The sequence below is a fragment of the Eleutherodactylus coqui genome, chromosome 13, assembly GCF_035609145.1.
Source record: "Eleutherodactylus coqui strain aEleCoq1 chromosome 13, aEleCoq1.hap1, whole genome shotgun sequence".
Classification (NCBI taxonomy): domain Eukaryota; kingdom Metazoa; phylum Chordata; class Amphibia; order Anura; family Eleutherodactylidae; genus Eleutherodactylus; species Eleutherodactylus coqui.
This window is the reverse complement of record NC_089849.1, coordinates 124,455,590-124,483,074: the sequence shown is the minus strand read 5'-3', so window position 1 is coordinate 124,483,074 and position 27,485 is coordinate 124,455,590. Positions and strand designations below refer to the sequence as shown.

The 27,485-nt window shown below is 45.7% G+C and overlaps 1 protein-coding gene across 2 annotated transcripts in view; it reads left to right on the top strand.

The window, feature by feature from the left end:
- LOC136588121 (oocyte zinc finger protein XlCOF8.4-like) overlaps positions 1-27,485 on the top strand; it is a 68,960-nt gene that overhangs the window by 36,517 nt on the left and 4,958 nt on the right. The window contains exons 1-4 of one of the 2 annotated variants that reach the window (XM_066587106.1): positions 6,856-6,992; positions 18,927-19,085; positions 19,639-19,809; positions 19,888-20,011. In XM_066587106.1, coding sequence (XP_066443203.1) covers positions 18,990-19,085; positions 19,639-19,809; positions 19,888-20,011 — 391 coding nt within the window. In that variant the 5' untranslated portion in view covers positions 6,856-6,992; positions 18,927-18,989. Of the gene's footprint in view, positions 1-6,855; positions 6,993-18,926; positions 19,086-19,638; positions 19,810-19,887; positions 20,012-27,485 lie in introns of those variants that run through there. The other variant, XM_066587105.1, reaches the window with a different exon arrangement.

Here is a 27,485-nt window from a genome sequence, read left to right as displayed (position 1 = left end):
ACATATAACATGTACTGCACACATTACAGCTGGTGGGAAGCTCCTCGCTCACATATAACATGTACTGCGCACATTACAGCTGGTAGAAGCTCCTCGCTCACATATAACATGTACTGCGCACATTACAGCTGGTAGAAGCTCCTCGCTCACATATAACATGTACTGCACACATTACAGCTGGTAGAAGCTCCTCGCTCACGTATAACATGTACTGCACACATTACAGCTGGTGGGAAGCTTCTCGCTCACATATAACATGTACTGCGCACATTACAGCTGGTGGCAAGCTTCTCGCTCACATATAACATGTACTGCGCACATTACACCTGGTGGGAAGCTCCTCGCTCACATATTACATGTACTGCACACATTACAGCTGGTAGAAGCTCCTCGCTCACATATAACATGTACTGCGCACATTACAGCTGGTGGGAAGCTCCTCGCTCACGTATAACATGTACCGCACACATTACAGCTGGTAGAAGCTCCTCGCTCACATATAACATGTACTGCACACATTACAGCTGGTAGAAGCTCCTCGCTCACATATAACATGTACTGCACACATTACAGCTGGTGGGTAGAAGCTCCTTGCTCACATATAACATGTACTGCACACATTACAGCTGGTGGGAAGCTCCTCGCTCACATATAACATGTACTGCACACATTACAGCTGGTAGAAGCTCCTCGCTCACATATAACATGTACTGCACACATTACAGCTGGTAGAAGCTCCTCGCTCACATATAACACGTACTGCACACATTACAGCTGGTGGGTAGAAGCTCCTCGCTCACATATAACATGTACTGCACACATTACAGCTGGTGGGAAGCTCCTCGCTCACATATAACATGTACCGCACACATTACAGCTGGTGGGAAGCTCCTCGCTCACATATAACACGTACTGCACACATTACAGCTGGTGGGTAGAAGCTCCTCGCTCACATATAACATGTGCCGCACACATTACAGCTGGCAGGAAGCTCCCCGCTCACATATAACATGTACCGCACACATTACAGCTGGTGGGAAGCTCCTCGCTCACATATAACATGTACCGCACATTACAGCTGGTAGAAGCTCCTCGCTCACATATAACATGTACTGCACACATTACAGCTGGTGGGAAGCTCCTCGCTCACATATAACATGTACTGCACACATTACACCTGGTGGGAAGAAGCTCCTCGCTCACATATAACATGTACCATACACATTACAGCTGGTGGGTAGAGGCTCCTCGCTCACATATAACATGTACTGTACACATTACAGCTGGTAGGAAGGAGCTCCTCGCTCACATATTACATGTACTGCACACATTACAGCTGGTGGGAAGCTCCTCGCTCACATATAACATGTACCGCACACATTACAGCTGGTGGGTAGAAGCTCCTCGCTCACATATAACACGTACTGCGTACATTACAACTGGTGGGAAGAAGCTCCTCGCTCACATATAACACGTACTGCGCACATTACAGCTGGTAGAAGCTCCTCGCTCACATATAACATGTACTGCGCACATTACAGCTGGTAGAAGCTCCTCGCTCACATATAACATGTACTGCACACATTACAGCTGGTGGGTAGAAGCTCCTCGCTCACATATAACATGTACTGCACACATTACAGCTGCTGAATAGAAGTTCCTCGCTCACATATAACATGTACTGAACACATTACGCTGGTGGGAAGCTCCTCGCTCACATATAACATGTACCGCACACATTACAGCTGGTAGAAGCTCCTCGCTCACATATAACATGTACCGCACACATTACAGCTGGTGGGAAGCTCCTCGCTCACATATAACATGTACTGCACACATTACAGCTGGTGAATAGAAGTTCCTCGGTCACATATAACATGTACTGAACACATTACAGCTGGTGGGAAGCTCCTCGCTCACATATAACATGTACCGCACACATTACAGCTGGTAGAAGCTCCTCGCTCACATATAACATGTACTGCACACATTACAGCTGGTAGAAGCTCCTCGCTCACATATAACATGTAATGCACACATTACAGCTGGTGGGAAGCTCCTCGCTCACATATAACACGTACTGCGCACATTACAGCTGGTGGGTAGAAGCTCCTCGCTCACATATAACATGTACTGCACACATTACAGCTGGTGGGAAGCTCCTCGCTCACATATAACATGTACTGCACACATTACAGCTGGTAGAAGCTCCTCGCTCACATATAACATGTACTGCACACATTACAGCTGGTGGGAAGAAGCTCCTCGCTCACATATAACATGTACCGCACACATTACAGCTGGTGGGAAGCTCCTCGCTCACATATAACATGGACTGCACACATTACAGCTGGCAGGAAGCTCCCCGCTCACATATAACATGTACCGCACACATTACAGCTGGTGGGAAGCTCCTCGCTCACATATAACATGTACCGCACACATTACAGCTGGTAGAAGCTCCTCGCTCACAAATAACATGTACCGCACACATTATAGCTGGTAGAAGCTCCTCGCTCACATATTACATGTACCACACACATTACAGCTGGTAGGAAGGAGCTCCTCGCTCACATATTACATGTACTGCACACATTACAGCTGGTGGGAAGCTCCTCGCTCACATATAACATGTACCGCACACATTACAGCTGGTAGGTAGAAGCTCCTCGCTCACATATAACACGTACTGCGTACATTACAACTGGTGGGAAGAAGCTCCTCGCTCACATATAACACGTACTGCGCACATTACAGCTGGTAGAAGCTCCTCGCTCACATATAACACGTACTGCACACATTACAGCTGGTGGGTAGAAGCTCCTCGCTCACATATAACATGTACTGCACACATTACAGCTGGTGAATAGAAGTTCCTCGCTCACATATAACATGTACTGAACACATTACAGCTGGTGGGTAGCTCCTCGCTCACATATAACATGTACCGCACACATTACAGCTGGTAGGTAGAAGCTCCTCGCTCACATATAACATGTACTGCACACATTACAGCTGGTGGGTAGCTCCTCGCTCACATATAACATGTACCGCACACATTACAGCTGGTAGACGCTCCTCGCTCACATATAACATGTACTGCACACATTACAGCTGGTGAATAGAAGCTCCTCGCTCACATATAACACGTACCACACACATTACAGCTGGTAGAAGCTCCTCGCTCACATATAACACGTACCACACACATTACAGCTGGTAGAAGCTCCTCGCTCACATATAACATGTACCGCACACATTACAGTTGGTGGGAAGCTCCTCGCTCACATATAACATGTACTGCACACATTACAGTTGGTAGAAGCTCCTCGCTCACATATTACATGTACTGCACACATTACAGCTGGTGGGTAGAAGCTCCTCGCTCACATATAACATGTACTGCACACATTACAGTTGGTAGAAGCTCCTTGTTCACATATAACATGTACTGCACACATTATAGCTGGTGTGAAGCTCCTCGGTCACATATAACATGTACTGCACACATTACAGCTGGTGGGAAGCTCCTCGCTCACATATAACATGTACTGCACACATTACAGCTGGTGGGAAGCTCCTCGCTCACATATAACATGTACTGCACACATTATAGCTGGTGGGAAGCTCCTCGCTCACATATAACATGTACTGCACACATTACAGCTGGTGGGATGCTCCTTGCTCACATATAACATGTACTGCTCACATATAACATGTACTGCACACATTACAGCTGGTAGAAGCTCCTCGCTCACATATAACATGTACTGCACACATTACAGCTGGTGGGAAGCTCCTCCCTCACATATAACATGTACTGCTCACATATAACATGTACTGCACACATTACAGCTGGTAGAAGCTCCTCGCTCACATATAACATGTACTGCGCACATTACAGTTGGTGGGAAGCTCCTTGCTCACATATTACACGTACTGCACACATTACAGCTGGTTGGTAGAAGCTCCTCGCTCACATATTACTTGTACTGCACACATTACAGCTGCTGAGAAGCTCCTCGCTCACATATAACATGTACTGCACACATTATAGCTGGTGGGTAGGAGCTCCTCACTCGCATATTACATGTACTGCACACATTACAGCTGGTGGGTAGAAGCTCCTCGCTCACATATAACATGTACTGCACACATTACAGCTGGTGGGAAGCTCCTCGCTCACATATAACATGTACTGCACACATTACAGCTGGTGGGAAGCTCCTCGCTCACATATAACACGTACTGCGCACATTACAGCTGGTGGGTAGAAGCTCCTCGCTCACATATTACATGTACTGCACACATTACAGCTGGTGGGAAGCTCCTCGCTCACATATAACATGTAGTGCACACATTACAGTTGGTAGAAGTTCCTCGCTCACATATAACATGTACTGCACACATTACAGCTGGTGGGTAGCTCCTCGCTCACATATAACATGTACCGCACACATTACAGCTGGTAGAAGCTCCTCGCTCACATATAACATGTACTGCACACATTACAGCTGGTGAATAGAAGCTCCTCGCTCACATATAACATGTACTGCACACATTACAGCTGGTGGGAAGCTCCTCGCTCACATATAACACGTACCGCACACATTACAGCTGGTAGAAGCTCCTCGCTCACATAGAACATGTACCGCACACATTACAGTTGGTGGGAAGCTCCTCGCTCACATATAACATGTACTGCACACATTATAGCTGGTGGGAAGCTCCTCGCTCACATATAACATGTACTGCACACATTACAGTTGGTAGAAGCTCCTCGCTCACATATTACATGTACTGCACACATTACAGCTGGTGGGTAGAAGCTCCTCGCTCACATATAACATGTACTGTACACATTACAGCTGGTGGGAAGGTCCTCGCTCACATATAACATGTACTGCACACATTGCAGCTGGTGGGAAGCTCCTCGCTCACATATAACATGTACTGCACACATTACAGCTGGTGGGAAGGTCCTCGCTCACATATAACATGTACTGCACACATTACAGCTGGTAGAAGCTCCTCGCTCACATATAACATGTACTGCACACATTACAGCTGGTGGGAAGCTCCTCGCTCACATACAACATGTACTGCACACATTACAGCTGGTGGGTAGAAGCTCCTCGCTCAGATATAACATGTATTGCACACATTACAGCTGGTGGGTAGAAGCTTCTCGCTCACATATAACATGTACTGCACACATTACAGCTGGTGGGTAGAAGCACCTCTGTGCTGGATTATGGTTTTCTTCAGCAGGTTTCAGGGTATTTTGTAGCTTCCTAATTGTGTAGAAGCAGTATGCACACACTGACCAGGTCAAACACGAGGTATCAGTCTCATGCTCAAAATGGCTCTCTGGGCAGAGACACCCAGACGGCCCCTTTTATTGTACAGCATACAATGGGCGTGCAACAGGTTACATCAGTAACATATAGGATTCTCATTTGTCGGATCATATAGAATCCCCCCTCCTTCCTGCCCACCTTCTCTCAAGTCCAATGTCTAAGCAAGTCTTTGTCTTACAAACGTGCTTAAAACTGAAAGTGAAAGTAGATATCTCTTTGTTAAAAAAGATCCTGTGTGGGGGATGGGGAGGACTGGGAAAACACTCAAGACGAACACATAAGCAGTAACATAACACTATGATTTAACTCTTTCCTTATGCAGCAGAGTTCCACATTAGGCTGAAGTCACAAAACACACATAATACGTCTAGTTTAGTACAAATCGATAGACATTTTATATTAACTAATCATCATGTCTATCACAATCCCCCCTTAAAATGTCTATCCTCTAACTCTCTATCTGATTTTCACAGTTCTCTGCGCCTGAGCCTATAACTGGAGCTCGTTGAAGGTTCGTTTTAGAGTCTTCAAGGGGGTGTAGGACTTGTCCACTCCTTCTGAGGATGCATCCTGCAAACTCATTGTGGGAGCGGCTTTTCCAGCATCAGTTTCACAGGTCTCTCTGACACAGGGGATAACACAGCAGACTAGAACAGAAAAGGTAATCATCATTTCACATACAACAGCGACGCCCGTCTGTGCCAGGATCCTTTACCACCCGCTCATCCATGGCGAGTGCTGGTCCCAGAAGTTAGCTCTTTTTAGTTAGTGCGGTCAGCTTCTTAATGGCAACTGCGTCTTTACCCACGGGTCACGTGTCGTCTAGGATGTAGGTACAAGTCTCCCCTATCATCTTACAGACACTCCCCTTTTTAGCTAAAGTCATATCTAAGGCCATTCTATTTTGAAAAGTCATAGTCGAGGTAGGTCCTATTGGTCGACTAGTCCCTATAAGGCGTCTCTAGTATAATTTATAAACCACTGCCAATTATAATAAACATAATTAATCCAATCAACGTTTATTTACCATAATGATCGGGAAAATGGACTCGAATCTAGTTTTAACTTGGTCTCTATTTTTTTAAACTCGTCAGGTACCCCCCTTGGCTATCCTATGACGTCAATCTATACGTGTAGATCAAAACTATCACCAGGAGCCTCTCTTCTCGCTCTAGTGTGCTGTTACAATACTAGTAGTATGCACAGGTACGCACGGCCTGGGACTCCCTGATCTTCACCCACACCAATGTCCCTCCTGGAGATAGCCCTGAAGGTGGACACGTCCAGGCCGCCTGCACTGACCCTACACTACCTAGTGTCAAGACTGGAAGGAACCGCCGTACCTATGCGGAAAACAAGGATAGACCAACATGACAGGATAACCACAAAACACAGACTAAGTTGGATCGAGATAAAGTAACTATTGGGGGTAACCTCATTATCCTCAATGCTGTCTGACAGGATGTGGAGGAGCATAAGGGCTTTACTAAGGCACACTTCCCTGTCCAATTACCTTCCAGGCGGGTCCTCTACCTCATGTCTCCACAAAGCCAGTAAACGTCTCCTAAGGACTGGACCTGATTCTGTGTCCATTCCCCTCCTATCGTACCGTAGGAGGAGCAATACCCGTTGGTGAGTTCCCCAAAAATCTCCCTCCACCCTGCCTATTTGCCTGGCAGGTGTAGTTTCCAGGGTAGTCAGTAATACTCTCTCCGGTGCAAACACTTAAGTAGTTATAGAGTATTCTTTCTTCCATTTCTCACGGACAGTGTAATTAGCGGAAATGTTCGTGAAGAGACTAATAAACCACTCTTCAGCATCTACAGGGAGATTTAGGGGGACCATCCCCGAGTGTAGTCGGGCACTACTGCACACGCAACAGTTAGTCTTGTTGCTCCTGTTGGCATTGTACCTCATCAACTCCAACCAGAGATTCTGGTCAGAGTAGCCAGTCGCTACTGTTAAGGTGTCCTCAAAAGGTAGGGTCGGCTATGATCATCATGTTCGTCAAGGTCTTTATCTTACGGCGGAGGGGGTTAATTATGGGCACGGGACTAAGTGAAGGCTTCCATTCGGGTGCATCTACCATATCCCTTATTTTAAATTTCCCTAAGGGATCTGTCCTCCCTTACCGGTATGTCACCAGACTGTAAGTCCCCCCCGTTCCCCGGGCTTGGATCTCCCATGGTTAGTGTAAAAACCGCATTAAAACCAAGCAACATACTAAGTTCAGCCTTCCAATACCTGCTGTCATTATTCTCAAGGAGGGTTATACGACTAATTAGGGATTTCCCGCTCCTATCTTTCTTATTTAAGGCACTTCGCGGTTTATAGGACCAGTCTATTCCTGTGTTCCATCCCACTAATCCCCAATAATGGCAGTCTTCTCGCCAGACGTTATCAGTGGTGCAAACATATTGTATTCCCCGGGTATGTAAGCCATATAACCAGCTGGACTGAGCTAAATCTGGCCTGCGGTGGGATCTTGCGCCTAGACACGGGACCACAGTACAATAGTCGAAGGAATATGCGGCTACTTGAGCATTGAACGAGTTATACTAGAAGGTAACCATACCCCCATATTCTTCCGACTAAGGATTCCAGTTGCCACCCTCCTCTCTCACTAGCCCTAACCAGAGTAATGTCTTTGGCACAACCAAGACTGGTCTCCCGGATCTGAAGCTTTCTTACAGTATGAAGCATGGATCCATGTAAGTTTTTCGGCTAGTTTCACAGCTGTGGCAGTAGTCAGAAGCACCTGGTAGGGGCCATCAAATCGGGGGTCAGGAGGGTGCTTCCTGGGGAACTTCTTGACGCACACCCAATCCCCAGGCTGCAAGATATGTGTCCCAGTGTCTGCCTCTGAGTCTGGAAGAGAACACCTGTGCATAGGCTTTGGTTAGTTCTTTAACAACGGAAATCACATACTTAGTCAACACATCAGATTGTAATTGTAACTACTGAGGATAGTAACAACCTAGCCTTGGGGCTAGCCCAAACAATCTCGTAGGGAGATAACGTATAATCCCCCCCCCCCCCCCCCCCCCCCTGGGTTCATATCTAATACTGTATAAGGCTATTGGATGACAGTCTTTCCAAAGTGGCGTCATTTTTAAGTATCTTACTTTTTAGCATGCCACTACGTCTCTCCACCTTTCCACTACTCTAAAAATGGTAGAGTATGTAAAAGGCCTGGAATACACCCAGAGCAGACATGACATGTTACATTCACCTGCGAAGTTTGTACCTCTGTCTGACTCTGAATCACTTCTGGTACCCCATATTCACAGTTTACCTCGTTCATGAGCTTCTTTGCGGTTACCTACTTGTTTGCCTTGGTAACAGGGTCAGCCTCCAACCTATGGCATAGATCATGCTAAACTGGACAAATGATGCAGCAGCTACAGAGAACCCAGAAGTCGCCCGTCCTCTTTCAAGCGTCGTCGTCATTGCTGCTTTACTAGGTGGGTCTTTCCGTCCATCAGCTGGGCCATCATGGGATACAGGAACTGTGGTGGGCAAGTGCTGTTGACTGTTCACCACACGCTGTCCTGTTTCTGCTGCTCCCATATTAGTCCATTTATTATTTCCTTCCTTGCTGGCTTGTAACTGTAAAAGTCTTTAGCATATCAAAGTCCAAATTTTGTCAATGTCCAAAGTTTTTACCACTGACTCATGCTGTCAGTATCTTTCTTCTTTCTTCCACGGCTTGAGGGCTGCTGCCTTTGCTATGCTGTCAGCGAGGGTGTCGTCTCTCGCCTCTCCAGTGTAGGAATCGGTGCCAACTCTCAACTTTGTCAGGTAGAAGTAGGGCCTCCATGCGACTCTGTACCGCTGCACCATTCTCAATTGGTTGTCCTGCTAAGGTAAAAAACTGTCTGGCCTTCCATATTGGGCCGTTATCATGAGCTATGCCAAATGCATACCAGGAGTCAGTGTAAATGGTTGCCGTCTTACCTCTCGCCACTCTACTCGCCTCAGTGAGGGCCTTCAATTCCGCTTCTTGTACTGTGACATGCGGAGGCAGAGCTTCTGCTTCTAGGACAGTGATGGCGAACCTTTTAGAGACCGAGTGCCCAAATTGCAACTCAAAACCCACTTATTTATTGTAAAGTGCCAACATGTCAGGGGGCAGGGCTTATCACAACGTATGATTTTTACTTCCGTCGTTCTTAAAAGGACAAGGCTGTTTCAAAATAGACTGGGTACAGATTTTGACTTCTTTTGGATGCGGAAATGCTGTGGAATTTGCCATGGAAATTTCCGCTGAGGACATTCTGCAGCATTTCCACCTCGTGTAAACATATCCCAGCAGTGATATTGACACCCCCCCAGAGCAGCCCCAGCGCCAATAGTGACTACCCCAGAGCGGCTTTTGTGGTTATAGTGACCCCGCACGGCGGCCCCATCGGTAATAGTGACACCGCACAGTAGTCTCGGTGGTAATAGTGACATCCCACAGTGGCCCCAGCGGTAATAGTGACACCCCACAGTGGTCCCCAGTAGTAATAGTGACACTTCACAGCGTCCCCGGTAGTAATAGTGACATCTCACAGTAGCCAGTAGTAATAGTGACATCCCACAGTGGCCCCCAGTAGTAATAGCGACATCCCACAGTGGCCCCTGTAGTAAGAGCCCCCCCTTCTGAGACCCAAATTCCCCCCACCCACCTCCTCTGCTTGGCACTGTTGCTGCAACTGATCCCTGGAGCACACTGTGATGTGCTGCCAGACACCTCCTCCCTTCCCCTGCTCTCGCGGAACCAAGTAGGAGACGTCAGAGGAGGGGGGAGGAGGATCCCGGCTGCACACTGACATCACAGTGTGCGCCGGGATCAGCGCCTCTAGCAGCGCTGCTGAGTGAATACCAGCAGGGGAGCTGTGGCACCCCTGCTGGTATTTACTAATGTGGTGAGCGGCCTACGGCGGCGAGTGCCAGCTGGGAAGGCTCTGAGTGCCGCCTCTGGCACGCGTGCCATAGGTTCGCCACCACTGTTCTAGGACATCTTGTTGTGTGACCACTGCATATCCGATGTGGAGTCATCAATCCTCACCCTGGTACCATCTGCAAAAAGCTCAACATATGCATTATCAACAGAGGTTCTGGTAACTGTTTGCATACCTGCAGTTTCTTACTGTATTAGTACTAAATAATCGTGCTGATGTTCTATTTCACATGGCTCGGAACCTTGTAGCACAAAATCATTTACTTCCTTTTTATCTTATTTCATTTATTTATTTTTTAAACCCAATAGCTGATCTACAACACCTAGATCACCTATGCCTCCCCCCTTTTGAACCGGAATACTCAATGGAAAAAAGAGTAATTGCGTTCAAACTAGTAAACCAAGAGGCACAAAAATAAGCACTTTGTAGGTCAAGGTGACATTGTATGCAGCGAAGTCTGAGCAAAAATCTCCTTTAAAAAAAATAAAAAAATAAAAATTTCCTTCAGGTCGCAGTTAGCATTTTTTAACACAAGGGGGCGCAACACAAGTAAAATTTTATGTCACCCAGTGTAATAGTATTTCAGGGAACGTCCAGCGTTTAACTTTCACTCTCCTGTCGGAATATAATTATAGCTTCAGTGTAGACTGACACTAGAATATACAAAAGACTTAGGGAAAAACTAAAGAATACGGATAAATTAACATCCTACTCTTGACAAGTCACTACCTCTTTCTTCATATAAAAAGTAAAATTACTTCATCAAATTGCGTGAAAAAGTTTGCTGGGTGACTATAGGGAAATTATTTCATCTGTAGGAGCCTTCCATAACATCATCTGTCTGAGCATCCATTGGAGAAGCGGGCAGTGGAAAACAGAGCCCCTGGGAACATAAGAGAGCGTCCCCTGTCATGTATTCCCGGCCTCTGTCCCCCATGCATCAACTCCAATCTTCCATACACTATAAACCAGCTTAGTCATCTACTATGTCCCAAGCTGCATCTTCACAAAGGTTTGTTTCCCTGAACTTATCACACATCCAAAGTGGCCACATCTTGGAGTGTAACAAAGTCCGGTCAAACAAGACCTTGCTTCAGACAATCATGAGGTTAGCACTGGATACAGTGGCATTGGGGAATATAGGCCTCCCAAGTGCAGCAAAATGGCCGCCAGAGGCAGAAAGGGGCGGGGCCACAAATCTCCCAGGTGAGGCAAGATGGCTGCCGGAGGAATGGGCGGGGCCAGGAGCAGCAGCACTTCCAGGTGAGGCAAGATGGCTGCTGGAGGAGGAAGGGGCGGGGCCAGGTCCTGTCCCGGATGGGGAGGGACCAGAAGTAACATCACACACCCTGAAAGTGAGCACATGGGGGGAAGTAACTTCAGGGTGGGGGCAGGGCTCACCAAATTTGCTGCAAAGTCACACTATGTGGGGTTGTAAACATTGCAAGCGCGGCCGCCATTACAGGGAGGGGCTGTAGTCAACACAAAGGCATTACATTGTTCATTAGCAATACACATACCCCTCTACATGCTTTCTCCTCTTGAATCTCTTAACTACGTTATACCAAAAAACGCCTTTCTTTCTGCTAGGCTTCCTGCTCGTCTTCTGAAAACTTTCTACAGTCTCTTACCATACTCATTTCTGCTTATCTGTCCATAACCTGACATTTCTTTCTGCAACTTTTCCTGATCCTTTTCTTTGTAAAACGTTTCTACATGTTTTGCATATTCCAAAACATCCTGCACTGATCCCTCATTCTATTCTACCTGCTTATTCTATCCTATTCGAAGTTTCTGGACACAATAGTGTTCCTCTTGTAAAATCTGCTTTCTTCAAATCCTTCCAATATAACCTCTCTTTCCCACTCAGATTACAATGCACATTAATTCTACAAAATACAAGACAACGGGAACGGAAGGGTTAATTGAGAAAAGCTTTCAGTCCACTCTCATCAGCAACCCTCCCCCAATAATAAACACTGCACATTCCTTCTATAATACCAAACAGACGGGATTACTGGAGAATACTCACAACGGCTCAAGGTATATATATCTCATCTACCTTTATATCAACCCACCGTCTACTAGTAATCCCCAAGAGCACTCCTTGTACACGATCTAGACAGGACATTTAGCTATACACAGAGTGACGATTATTTTCAATGACCAAAACCTCAACAATATTCTGGAGACATGAGCCGTCACACCACGGCTATATTCCCGCGTATATACTTTTCACATATGAGAACATAACACGCTCAATCATAAAGGTAAATATGCGTATCATAAATCTTCCTAACCTCACACTAGTTACCTAGGAGTAAGTGTCTCTCCGGCATGCTCCCTCAGACTTAAACAGCCGAGTCCGCCCTTCTGACACATTAACCCTCACAGAATTTGTCTCTTGGTCTTGTATACACAATTTTTAACCGTCTCAGACATAGCAGCCACAGCATACAAAATACCCCTAGACAGGTAACATGGTGATAATCGGGTGGACAGAACTAGAGTTATTACCTGCCTTTCAGTGAAGGTCCAGTCTGCATCAGATACAGGCAGATTAGCATTTGGAAATCAACTCACATCGGTAGATTAAAATAAAGCAATCTTACCGTGTTCTGTAGATTTTTGGGCCCCTGAATTCCGCATGCTATCTGCCGGTCTCTTTACGTTCCAGGCTCTGACCTCACAGATCCACCCGCACACCCAGGAACGCCAATTTGTGCTGGATTATGATTTTCTCCAGCAGGTTTCAGGGTATTTTGTAGCTTCCTAATTGTGTAGAAGCAGTATGCACACACTGACCAGGTCAAACACGAGGTATCAGTCTCATGCTCAAAATGGCTCTCTGGGCAGAGACACCCAGATGGCCCCTTTTATTGTACAGCATACAATGGGTGTGCAACAGGTTACATCAGTAACATATAGGATTCTCATTTGTCGGATCATATAGAATCCCCCCTCCTTCCTGCCCACCTTCTCTCAAGTCCAATGTCTAAGCAAGTCTTTGTCTTACAAACATGTGCTTAAAACTGAAAGTGAAAGTAGATATCTCTTTGTTGAAGAAGATCCTGTGTGGGGGATGGGGAGGACTGAGAAAACACTCAAGACGAACACATAAGCAGTAACATAACACTGTGATTTAACTCTTTCCTTATGCAGCAGAGTTCCACATTAGGCTGAAGTCACAAAACACACATAATACGTCTAGTTTAGTACAAATCGATAGACATTTTATATTAACTAATCACCATGTCCATCACACCTCCCTCACATATAACATGTACTGCACACATTACAGCTGGTGGGTAGAAGCTCCTCACTCACATATTACATGTACTGCACACATTACAGCTGGTGGATAGAAGCTCCTCGCTCACATATAACATGTACTGCACATTACAGCTGGTGGGAAGCTCCTCGCTCACATATAACATGTACTGTACACATTACAGCTGGTAGAAGCTCCTCGCTCACATATAACATGTACTGCACACATTACAGCTGGTGGGAAGCTCCTCGCTCACATATAACATGTACTGCACATTACAGCTGGTGGGAAGCTCCTCGCTCACATATAACATGTACTGCACACATTACAGCTGGTGGGTAGAAGCTCCTCACTCACATATTAAATGTACTGCACACATTACAGCTGGTAGAAGCTCCTCGCTCACATATTACATGTACTGCATACATTACAGCTGGTAGAAGCTCCTCGCTCACATATTACATGTACTGCATACATTACAGCTGGTAGAAGCTCCTCGCTCACATATAACATGTACTGCACACATTACAGCTGGTGGGTAGAAGCTCCTCGCTCACATATAACATGTACTGCACACATTACAGCTGGTGGGTAGAAGCTCCTCGCTCACATATAACATGTACTGCACAGATTACAGCTGGTGGGAAGCTCCTCGCTCACATATAACATGTACTGCACACATTACAGCTGGTAGAAGCTCCTCGCTCACATATAACATGTACTGCACAGATTACAGCTGGTGGGAAGCTCCTCGCTCACATATAACATGTACTGCACACATTACAGCTGGTAGAAGCTCCTCGCTCACATATAACACGTACTGCACACATTACAGCTGGTGGGTAGAAGCTCCTCGCTCACATATTACATGTACTGCATACATTATAGCTTGTGGGTAGAAGCTCCTCGCTCACCTATAACACGTACTGCGCACATTACAGCTGGTGGGAAGAAGCTCCTCGCTCACATATAACACGTACTGCACACATTACAGCTGGTGGGAAGCTCCTCGTTCACATATAACATGTACCGCACACATTACAGCTGGTGGGAAGCTCCTCGCTCACATATAACACGTACTGCACACATTACAGCTGGTGGGTAGAAGCTCCTTGCTCACATATAACACGTACTGCACACATTACAGCTGGTGGGTAGAAGCTCCTCGCTCACATATAACACGTACTGCACACATTACAGCTGGTGGGTAGAAGCTCCTCGCTCACATATAACATGTACCATACACATTACAGCTGGTAGGAAGGAGCTCCTCGCTCACATATTACATGTACTGCACACATTACAGCTGGTGGGTAGAAGCTCCTCGCTCACATATAACACGTACTGCACACATTACAGCTGGTGGGTAGAAGCTCCTCGCTCACATATAACATGTACCATACACATTACAGCTGGTAGGAAGGAGCTCCTCGCTCACATATTACATGTACCGCACACATTACAGCTGGTAGAAGCTCCTCGCTCACATATTGCATGTACTACACACATTACAGTTGGTGGGAAGCTCCTCGCTCACATATAACATGTACTGCATACATTACAGCTGGTAGAAGCTCCTCGCTCACATATAACATGTACTGCACACATTACAGCTGGTGGGAAGCTCCTCGCTCACATATAACGTACTGCACACATTACAGCTGGTGGGAAGCTCCTCGCTCACATATAACATGTACTGCGCACATTACAGCTGGTAGAAGCTCCTCGCTCACATATAACATGTACTGCGCACATTACAGCTGGTGGGAAGCTCCTCGCTCACATATAACACGTACTGCGCACATTACAGCTGGTGGGAAGCTCCTCGCTCACATATTACATGTACTGCACACATTACAGCTGGTAGAAGCTCCTCGCTCACATATAACACGTACTGCACACATTACAGCTGGTGGGAAGCTCCTCGCTCACATATAACATGTACTGCACACATTACAGCTGGTGGGAAGCTCCTCGCTCACATATAACATGTACTGCACACATTACAGCTGGTGGGAAGCTCCTCGCTCACATATAACATGTACTGCACACATTACAGCTGGTAGAAGCTCCTCGCTCACATATAACATGTACTGCACACATTACAGCTGGTAGAAGCTCCTCGCTCACATATTACATGTACTGCACACATTACAGCTGGTAGAAGCTCCTCGCTCACATATAACATGTACTGCACACATTACAGCTGGTGGATAGAAGCTCCTCGCTCACATATAACATGTACTGCACACATTACAGCTGGTGGGAAGCTCCTCGCTCACATATTACATGTACTGCACACATTACAGCTGGTGGGTAGCAGCTCCTCGCTCACATATAACATGTACTGCACACATTACAGCTGGTAGAAGCTCCTCGCTCACATATTACATGTACTGCAAACACTACAGCTGGTAGAAGCTCCTCACTCACATATAAACTTGTACTGCACACATTACAGCTGGTGGGAAGCTCCTCGCTCACATATTACATGTACTGCACACATTACAGCTGGTAGAAACTCCTCGCTCACATATAACATGTACTGCACACATTACAGCTGGTGGGAAGCTCCTCGCTCACATATAACATGTACTGCACACATTACAGCTGGTGGGAAGCTCCTCGCTCACATATTACATGTACTGCACACATTACAGCTGGTAGAAGCTCCTCGCTCACATATAACATGCACTGCACACATTACAGCTGGTGAATAGAAGCTCCTCGCTCACATATAACATGTACTGCACACATTACAGCTGGTGGGAAGCTCCTCGCTCACATATTGCATGTACTGCACACATTACAGCTGGTAGAAGCTCCTCGCTCACATATAACATGTACTGCACACATTACAGCTGGTGGGTAGAAGCTCCTCGCTCACATATAACATGTACTGCACACATTACAGCTGGTGGGAAGCTCCTCGCTCACATATAACATGTACTGCACACATTATAGCTGGTGGGAAGCTCCTCGCTCAGATATAACATGTACCGCACACGTTACAGCTGGTGGGAAGCTCCTCGCTCACATATTTCATGTACCGCACACATTACAGCTGGTAGAAGCTCCTCGCTCACATATAACATGTACTGCACACATTACAGCTGGTGGGAAGCTCCTCGCTCACATATTTCATGTACCGCACACATTACAGCTGGTAGAAGCTCCTCGCTCACATATTACATGTACTGCATACATTATAGCTTGTGGGTAGAAGCTCCTCGCTCACATATAACATGTACCGCACACATTACAGCTGGTGGGTAGAAGCTCCTCGCTCACATATAACATGTACTGCACACATTACAGCTGGTGGGTAGAAGCTCCTCGCTCACATATAACATGTACCGCACACATTACAGCTGGTGGGGAGCTCCTCGCTCACCTATAACACGTACTGCGCACATTACAGCTGGTGGGAAGCTCCTCGCTCACATATAACATGTACTGCACACATTACAGCTGGTAGAAGCTCCTCGCTCACATATAACATGTACTGCACACATTACAGCTGGTGGGTAGAAGCTCCTCGCTCACATATAACATGTACTGCACACATTACAGCTGGTGGGAAGCTCCTCGCTCACGTATAACATGTACTGCACACATTACAGCTGGTAGAAGCTCCTCGCTCACATATAACACGTACTGCGCACATTACAGCTGGTAGAAGCTCCTCGCTCACATATAACATGTACTGCACACATTACAGCTGGTGGGTAGAAGCTCCTCGCTCACATATAACATGTACTGCACACATTACAGCTGGTGGGAAGCTCCTCGCTCACATATAACATGTACTGCACACATTACAGCTGGTAGAAGCTCCTCGCTCACATATAACATGTACTGCGCACATTACAGCTGGTGGGAAGCTCCTCGCTCACATATAACATGTACTGCACACATTACAGCTGGTAGAAGCTCCTCGCTCACATATAACACGTACTGCACACATTACAGCTGGTAGAAGCTCCTCGCTCACATATAACATGTACTGCACACATTACAGCTGGTGGGAAGCTCCTCGCTCACATATAACACGTACTGCACACATTACAGCTGGTAGAAGCTCCTCGCTCACATATAACACGTACCGCACACATTGCAGCTGGTGGGAAGCTCCTCGCTCACATATAACATGTACTGCTCACATATAACATGTACTGCACACATTACAGCTGGTAGAAGCTCCTCGCTCACATATAACATGTACTGCACACATTGCAGCTGGTGGGAAGCGCCTCGCTCACATATAACATGTACTGCACACATTACAGCTGGTAGAAGCTCCTCGCTCACATATAACATGTACTGCACACATTACAGCTGGTGGGAAGCTCCTCGCTCACATATTACATGTACTGCACACATTATAGCTGGTAGAAGCTCCTCGCTCACATATAACATGTACTGCACACATTACAGCTAGTGGGAAGCTCCTCGCTCACATATTACATGTACTGCACACATTATAGCTGGTAGAAGCTCCTCGCTCACATATAACATGCACTGCACACATTACTGCTGGTAGAAGCTCCTCGCTCACATATAACACGTACCGCACACATTGCAGCTGGTGGGAAGCTGCTCGCTCACATATAACATGTACTGCACACATTACAGCTGGTAGAAGCTCCTCGCTCACATATAACATGTACTGCACACATTGCAGCTGGTGGGAAGCTCCTCGCTCACATATAACATGTACTGCACACATTACAGCTGGTGGGAAGCTCCTCGCTCACATATAACATGTACTGCACACATTGCAGCTGGTGGGAAGCTCCTCGCTCACATATAACATGTACTGCACACATTACAGCTGGTGGGTAGAAGCTCCTCGCTCACATATAACATGTACCGCACACATTACAGCTGGTGGGTAGAAGCTCCTCGCTCACATATAACATGTACTGCACACATTACAGCTGGTAGAAGCTCCTCGCTCACATATAACACGTACCGCACACATTACAGCTGGTGGGAAGCTCCTCGCTCACATATAACATGTACTGCACACATTACAGCTGGTGGGTAGAAGCTCCTCGCTCACATATAACATGTACCACACACATTACAGCTGGTAGAAGCTCCTCGCTCACATATAACATGTACTGCAGACATTACAGCTGGTAGAAGCTCCTCGCTCACATATAACATGTACTGCACACGTGCCATGGGCGTTAAGCTAGTGCAGCACATACATGTTTATTTGCTGTGTAGTTTGTGGGTGTAAAAAATATACACATTACATACTCCAATGTGAGTGCGCCCGTATACACATCAGAATGAGTTCTTTACCCGTCAGTCACATGTGTTACACTGTTTTTTCCCCAGGAAGGCGGCGCATTTATTTTATGTGTCAGAGGGAAACCCACTTTAAGTGCTTGGTTGGATCACATGGCTTTCTCGGGGAAGACGGAGAAGGACGGACTCTACATGGCAGAGCGGATATTTAATATCACCCTGGAGATAATCTGTCTGCTGACTGGAGAGGTGGGTGATTGCTGTATGTACTTAGTGGTCCTCAGAAGAATCATGGATGAGTAATGATGAATTGTTCTACTACGTAACAGTAGCTGCAATTACTGCAGCCAATTACCAGCTGATCCGGAGTTGCATACAGCCAGTAATTGGCTGCAGCGGTCACATGTCCTTGTGACGGGGCGTCGTCGCTGCAAGTGTAATAACAGTGAGGGACCTGGAGCCGTCGGATTGGGAGCTGCGGGGGATCCGGAGAGGCGAGTATGACTTTTTAAAATATTTTTAGAGCAGATCTGAATAGAGTCTTTGGTTCCGGACTGTGGCTCTAGTGAGAGGCCGCCACCCATTTCGCTTTCCGAAAAAAAAAAAAAAGCTTCAGCTTTTTCTGTCACATGGCTATTTCATGCAGTACGATTCTACCCAACGGACTAGATTTGTATTGTAGTAGTTTGTTTGTATTCAAGATTTAACCCTTTAGTGTTGTTGAACAAGTCCCAAGCTTATATTGTCCCTGAAAGTCTGCTTATGAGTTTCCTGTTTATGCAATGACATTTCCAATTACTAGGATTGTACGGTTGTAAACCGGTGCGGTGAACCTGTGACACCCAACGACCGTTCTTGTTTGACAAGAGGATGGGGCAGCACCCAGAGTTCTATCGTGTTGTTAGATAAAGGAAACAAGGAGCAGAAGATCCTAGAACTTACCAACAAGATCATTGAGCTGCTGACTGGAGAGGTAAGTACTTCTGCGACATATAGAAAGTCCGAAAAATATGGTGTCTGGATGATGACTATCATTTCTTCCGCGTGTCAGGTTCCGGTAAGATGTCAGGATGTCACTGTTTATTTCTCCATGGAGGAGTGGGAGTATCTAGAAGACCACAAGGATCTCTACAAAGATGTCATAGTGGAGAATTGCAAGCTTCTCGCATCTCCAGGTAAGAAGATCAATCTTGTTGAATCATGTACTGGGCATTACTATAGAAGCAATGGGATGAAACTGAAAGGAAGAAGACACAGATATTAGACAGTGAGGGGGATCCATGAGTGGAACAGGTTACCATGGGAGGTGGGGAGTTCTCCTTCAATGGAAATCTTCAGAGTCTGGACAAATATCTGTCTGGGATGATTTAGTGATCCTGCACTGAGCAGGGGGTTGGACTGATTACCATGGGGGTCCCTTCCAACTCTACCATTCTAGGATTCTATGTCTTTTTACAGGCAAATTCAGTATGTGAATTAGGGTCAGTTTGGGTTGTGTTTCTAAACTTTGAGCAGTGGTCATGAAGAGTGTCCTCTCTCTCTTTAAGGAGAACACCTGCGAGGTAAGTGAGGAGACTTATAAGGCCATGCAAGCTTCTCTGGGAAATATGCAAATAAGTAAGATGGAATATCTCTGCAAGCCAGAAGCCTACTGCACACTGATGAGGTGCAAAAACCCTAAAACAGCTGTCTGTATATGGTTTTCAACTCCCAATCCTTGTTATAAAGGGTCAGATATTGATTTGCAGGAATGCTGCCTTCCAGAAGGTGGCGCTGCAAAGGTATTGTTCTATCTACCTTATTTGCATTAAAGTTTGAGCTGGTACACATCTCCATAAAATAATCTGAGACTTCCAGCCTTTGCCCTTTTTTTTACAATATTTTACTAATTCTTTGGATGAAATCAATCAGACTAGTCAATGTGTCTACATGTACAGTTGCAAGAAATGTAAGTGAAGCGTTTTATTAGCCTTTTCCAGTTTGATCTTTGTGTATAGCACATTTTCTGATAGTATTTTGCATCGAGGTATTGTCCATACTAATCACTCTTGAGAAGAACGGATTTCTCGGTAACCAAGGCATGTACACTCTTATTTAATTGGCAAAGCACCTCAAAATCCAAATTTCAAATCTAACCTTTTTAACCGTAACTCCTTCATGTCCCAGGATGTGTATTTACGTCCCAGGTATGCAGGGTTAATATGGTGTGATCTCAAGAGCCAAGCACACTCCATACATATTCTGTGTCAGAATATGAGATATGTGAAAATCCGCAAAGTAGCGGTGTTATACTTACACACATTAATCTGTCGGGTAAACTGCCGAACAATCGCAATAGTGAACAAACGGACCGATGCTACGATCAGTGAGCCAATCAGTGCCCAGGATACAGAACACCTTCCATCAGCCAATAGTGTGCCGTGTACAATCTCACAGTACGCCACTAGTGCTTGCAAATGCATTTCCTGTATGTCCTGCAAAATTCTGTGATGCAGCAAAAACCTCTGCCAAAACAGAATTATATATGGTCAATCTAAAATCCGCAATGCACTAAAGCCGCAATCCTCCATACACTGAGCAGGACCTTGTTCACACCTAGTGTAGTCCACACCTTCATCCATACACTGAGCAGGACCTTGTTCACACCTAGTGTAGTCCACACCTTCATCCATACACTGAGCAGGACCTTGTACACACCTAGTATAGTCCACACCTTCAGACACACACTGAGCAGGACCTTGTTCACACCTAGTGTAGTACACACCTTCAGATACACACTGAGCAGAACCTTGTTCACACCTAGTGTAGTCCACACCTTCATCCATACACTGAGCAGGACCTTGTTCACACCTAGTGTAGTCCACACCTTCAGTCATACACTGAGCAGGACATTGTTCACACCTAGTGTAGTCCACACCTTCATCCATACACTGAGCAGGACCTTGTACACACCTAGTATAGTCCACACCTTCAGACACACACTGAGCAGGACCTTGTTCACACATAGTGTAGTTCACACCTTCAGACACACACTGAGCAGGACCTTGTTCACACCTAGTGTAGTTCACACCTTCAGACACACACTGAGCAGGACCTTGTTCACACCTAGTGTAGTCCACACCTTCATCCATACACTGAGCAGGGCCTTGTTCACACCTAGTGTAGTCCACACCTTCATCCATACACTGAGCAGGACCTTGTTCACACCTAGTGTAGTCCACACCTTCATCCATACACTGAGCAGGAGCTTGTTCACACCTAGTGTAGTCCACACCTTTATCCATATGCTGTACAGGACCTTGTTCACACCTAGTGTAGTCCACACCTTTATCCATATGCTGTACAGGACCTTGTTCACACCTAGTGTAGTCCACACCTTCAGATATACACTGAGCAGGAGCTTGTTCACACCTAGTGTAGTCCACACCTTTATCCATATGCTGTACAGGACCTTGTTCACACCTAGTGTAGTCCACACCTTCAGACATACACTGAGCAGGAGCTTGTTCACACCTAGTGTAGTCCACACCTTTATCCATATGCTGTACAGGACCTTGTTCACACCTAGTGTAGTCCACACCTTTATCCATATGCTGTACAGGACCTTGTTCACACCTAGTGTAGTCCACACCTTTATCCATATGCTGTACAGGACCTTGTTCACACCTAGTGTAGTCCACACCTTTATCCATATGCTGTACAGGACCTTGTTCACACCTAGTGTAGTCCACACCTTCATCCATACACTGAGCAGGACCTTGTACACACCTAGTGTAGTCCACACCTTCAGACACACACTGAGCAGGAGCTTGTTCACACCTAGTGTAGTCCACACCTTCAGACACACACTGAGCAGGACCTTGTTCACACCTAGTGTAGTCCACACCTTCAGACACACACTGAGCAGGACCTTGTTCACACCTAGTGTAGTTCACACCTTCAGACACACACTGAGCAGGACCTTGTTCACACCTAGTGTAGTCCACACCTTCAGATATACACTGAGCAGGACCTTGTTCACACCTAGTGTAGTCCACACCTTCAGACACACACTGAGCAGGACCTTGTTCACACCGAGTGTAGTCCACACCTTCATCCATACACTGAGCAGGACCTTGTACACACCTAGTGTAGTCCACACCTTCATCCATACACTGAGCAGGAGCTTGTTCACACCTAGTGTAGTCCACACCTTCATCCATACACTGAGCAGGGCCTTGTTCACACCTAGTGTAGTCCACACCTTCATCCATACACTGAGCAGGACCTTGTACACACCTAGTGTAGTCCACACCTTCAGACACACACTGAGCAGGAGCTTGTTCACACCTAGTGTAGTCCACACCTTCAGACACACACTGAGTAGGAGCTTGTTCACACCTAGTGTAGTCCACACCTTCATCCATACACTGAGCAGGACCTTGTTCACACCTAGTGTAGTCCACACCTTCATCCATACACTGAGCAAGGCCTTGTTCACACCTAGTGTAGTCCACACCTTCATCCATACACTGAGCAGGAGCTTGTTTACACCTAGTGTAGTCCACACCTTTATCCATATGCTGTACAGGACCTTGTTCACACCTAGTGTAGTCCACACCTTCATCCATACACTGAGCAGGAGCTTGTTCACACCCAGTGTAGTCCACACCTTTATCCATACACTGAGCAGGACCTTGTTCACACCTAGTGTAGTCCACACCTTCAGACATACACTGAGCAGGAGCTTGTTTACACCCAGCGTAGTCCACACCTTCATCCATACACTGAGCAGGACCTTATACACACCTAGTGTAGTCCACACCTTCAGACACACACTGAGCAGGAGCTTGTTCACACCTAGTGTAGTCCACACCTTCAGATATACACTGAGCAGGACCTTGTTCACACCTAGTGTAGTCCACACCTTCAGACATACACTGAGCAGGACCTTGTTTACACCCAGTGTAGTGCACACCTTCATCCATACACTGAGCAGGACCTTGTACACACCTAGTGTAGTCCACACCTTCAGCCATACACTGAGCAGGAGCTTGTTCACACCTAGTGTAGTTCACACCTTCAGACACACACTGAGCAGGACCTTGTTCACACCTAGTGTAGTCCACACCTTCATCCATACACTGAGCAGGAGCTTGTTCACACCTAGTGTAGTCCACACCTTCATCCATACACCGAACAGGAGCTTGTTCACACCTAGTGTAGTCCACACCTTCAGACACACACTGAGCAGGACCTTGTTCACACCTAGTGTAGTCCACACCTTCATCCATACACTGAGCAGGAGCTTGTTTACACCTTGTGTAGTCCACACCTTCAGATATACACTGAGCAGGAGCTTGTTCACACCTAGTGTTGTCCACACCTTTATCCATATGCTGTACAGGACCTTGTTCACACCTAGTGTAGTCCACACCTTCATCCATACACTGAGCAGGAGCTTGTTCACACCCAGTGTAGTCCACACCTTCATCCATACACTGAGCAGGACCTTGTACACACCTAGTATAGTGCACATCTTCATCCATACACTGAGCAGGAGCTTGTTCACACCTAGTGTAGTCCACACTTTCATCCATACACTGTACAGGACTTTGTTCACACCTAGTGTAGTCCACACCTTCATCCATACACTGAGCAGGACCTTGTACACACCTAGTGTAGTCCACACCTTCAGACATACACTGAGCAGGACCTTGTACACACCTAGTGTAGTCCACACCTTCAGATATACACTGAGCAGGACCTTGTACACACCTAGTGTAGTCCACACCTTCAGACATACACTGAGCAGGACCTTGTACACACCTAGTATAGTGCACATCTTCATCCATACACTGAGCAGGACCTTGTACACACCAAGTGTAGTTCACACCTTCATATATAGTTCACAGGGGCAGTAGTCTAATAATTCTCTTATAAGGCCTTCACAGTTTAGACTATAGAAAATTCTAACTTTTATTGATAACTAGCTTACCCGTCGCGCATTGCTGCGAAGACAGACAGACAGACATACATTCATTCGTTTTTATATATCTAGATAACAACCAATCACAGCGCAGCTTTCATGTTACCTCAGTGGTATAATATATAACAACCAATCGCAGAGCAGCTTACATATTACTTCAGCTTTATAATTTTCAAGTTTCTATGTGAGAAAATTACATTCCGTACGTAAAATTTGGACGCTAATTCTTTTGCGCATAGAATTGAATAATCAAGTTGGGACCCATTAGCTTTTCCTATTTATGACACATTCAATGCCCGTGCCAAATTTCAAGTTTCTATGTGAGAAAATTAGATTCCGTACGTAAAATTTGGACGCTAATTCTTTTGCGCATAGAATTGAATAATTGAGTTGGGACCCATAACCTTCTCCTATTTATGACATAATCAATGCTTGTGCCAAATTTCAAGTTTCTATGACATTAGAAAGTGAGAAAATTAGATTCCGTACGTAAAATTTGGACGCTAATTCTTTGGCGCTTAGAATTGAATAATCGAGTTGGGACCCATTAGCGTTTCCTATTTATGACATAATCAATGCTCGTGCCAAATTTCAAGTTTCTATGACACTGGAAAGGGAGAAAATTAGATTCCGTACGTAAAATTTGGACGCTAATTCTTTGGCGCTTAGAATTGAATAATCGAGCTGGGACCCTTAAACATTTGCTATTTATGACATAATCAATGCTCGTGCCAAATTTCATGTTCCTATGAAATTAGGAAGTGAGAAAATTAGATTCCGTATGTAAAATTTGGACGTTAATTCTTGTGCGCACAGAATTGAATAATCAGGTTTGGACTCATTAACTTTTCCTATTTATGACATAATCAATGCTCGTGCCAAATTTCAAGTTTCCATGACATTGGGAAGTGAGAGAATTAGATTCCGTACGTAAAATTTGGACGCTAATTCTTTGGCGCTTAGAATTGAATAATTGAGTTGGGACCTATTAACTTTTCCTTTTTATGACATCATCAATGCTCGTGCCAAATTTCAAGTTTCTATGACACCAAGAAGTGAGAGAATTAGTGGCAGTGATGGAAATCAAACGATCTACGTGGGGGGGCGTAACTGTCGACGATGCGCGCGCGCCATTTATCATAGCATAATTGTACTATGCCTATAATCTTCCCAGGAGTGTACTCAACAACTTCCCAAAGTTTCATGGCGATCGGATGAATGGCGTAGTAGCGCATAAAGGACAGACAGACAGACAGACATTCAATTTTATATATATATAGATTATTAAAAAAACATGAACCACTGTAGGGCACACCTGATGAACAACACAACAAACCACACAAACGTATGGGTAGGACACTGAGGATTGGCAGCCGAGATGATGGTATGGTATATATAGATAATGCCAGCCAATCCAAATCTCTTTTACTCAAGCCGTCATACTGTCCTGCGGAGTGCCCAATGTAATGATTCCCAGGGAAATCAGTGGCTCCCCTCCAATGGTGGGCTCATTGTTAGTATGCGACACCGATTGGGTTCGTGCAAGAAAAAGGGGGATAGTCACGGGTCACTATTGTAAGTAAGACCCCGTAAGTAGTGATGAAATGGGGTCTTGCCCTTTTTTGCTTTTTGTTCGGCTTGAGATTGAAATCACTAATACGTGACTTAGCCCTTCTTGGTATATAATATAGACCTTCTTCTAATATATGATTTCAACCTTCCACGCGTTTCTCCGTGAATGCCACGGATCATCAGGAAGTTAGTATCTATAGAGTAGTAGACATGGTGTATTTCCCAAGGTCAGTGAGGCTAAAGTCGCAGGTATTCCCGCTCATATAATTAGTACTGTACACAACGCCTTGCGAGTGTACTAACCCTTCCGTGCGCTAATAAATGGGGTAAGGAGTGAATATATACCGCATCGTACAGTGTGATCATACTTAGTTAGAAGTCAATGTAAATGTATGACCCCACAAAAGAAGATGTGCCTAGTATGGTGGGAAGAGGGTGAAATAGTGGTGGGTAACAGGCATATTCCGCTCCCACTTTATAATTAGTATGTTGATCTGAATACTTAATGGGGACAGGTTCTGTCTGTTAACGTCTGGCTCAGAGAGCTAGCTGTGGCTGTAACAAGAACTAGGCCCTCCGAAGTCCGGCCTTTGTAGGATTTATCAGTGAAAGCACAATGGGCACATAGTGCATAAAGGCTATTCTACCACGTATCTTGGCTCGTAGTTGAATGCGTATTTACAACCACTACAGAAGCTATGCCCTATAAAGTCAGCCTTTGTAGCAACTACTACTCTGCTAGCCACTACCAAAAAGTTCAACCCCCATATAGAATTTCCCTTCTCCTTTCTAGTTTTCCCCCATTCACACAGAAAATAATAAAAGGGTGCCCGCAGTCCTGATGGTGGACATAGAGCATTACCTGCCTCATGGTGTTCAGAGGTTTATAAAGGGTTTCAGCTCCTCCCGTAGGTGGATCAGACAGTCACACCCCTCTCAATGAATAGCTAAACAAAAGTAGGGAGCCACGGATCCAGGCTGCCTTGTGTGGGTTTGCTACAGTTATAGGATATGTATGAGCTTGCTATATTCAACCGCATAATAAAATATCATATAATACATGTAGTAAATGGGTTGTTGGCCTTCTGTCCAGGATAAAGCATCAACGG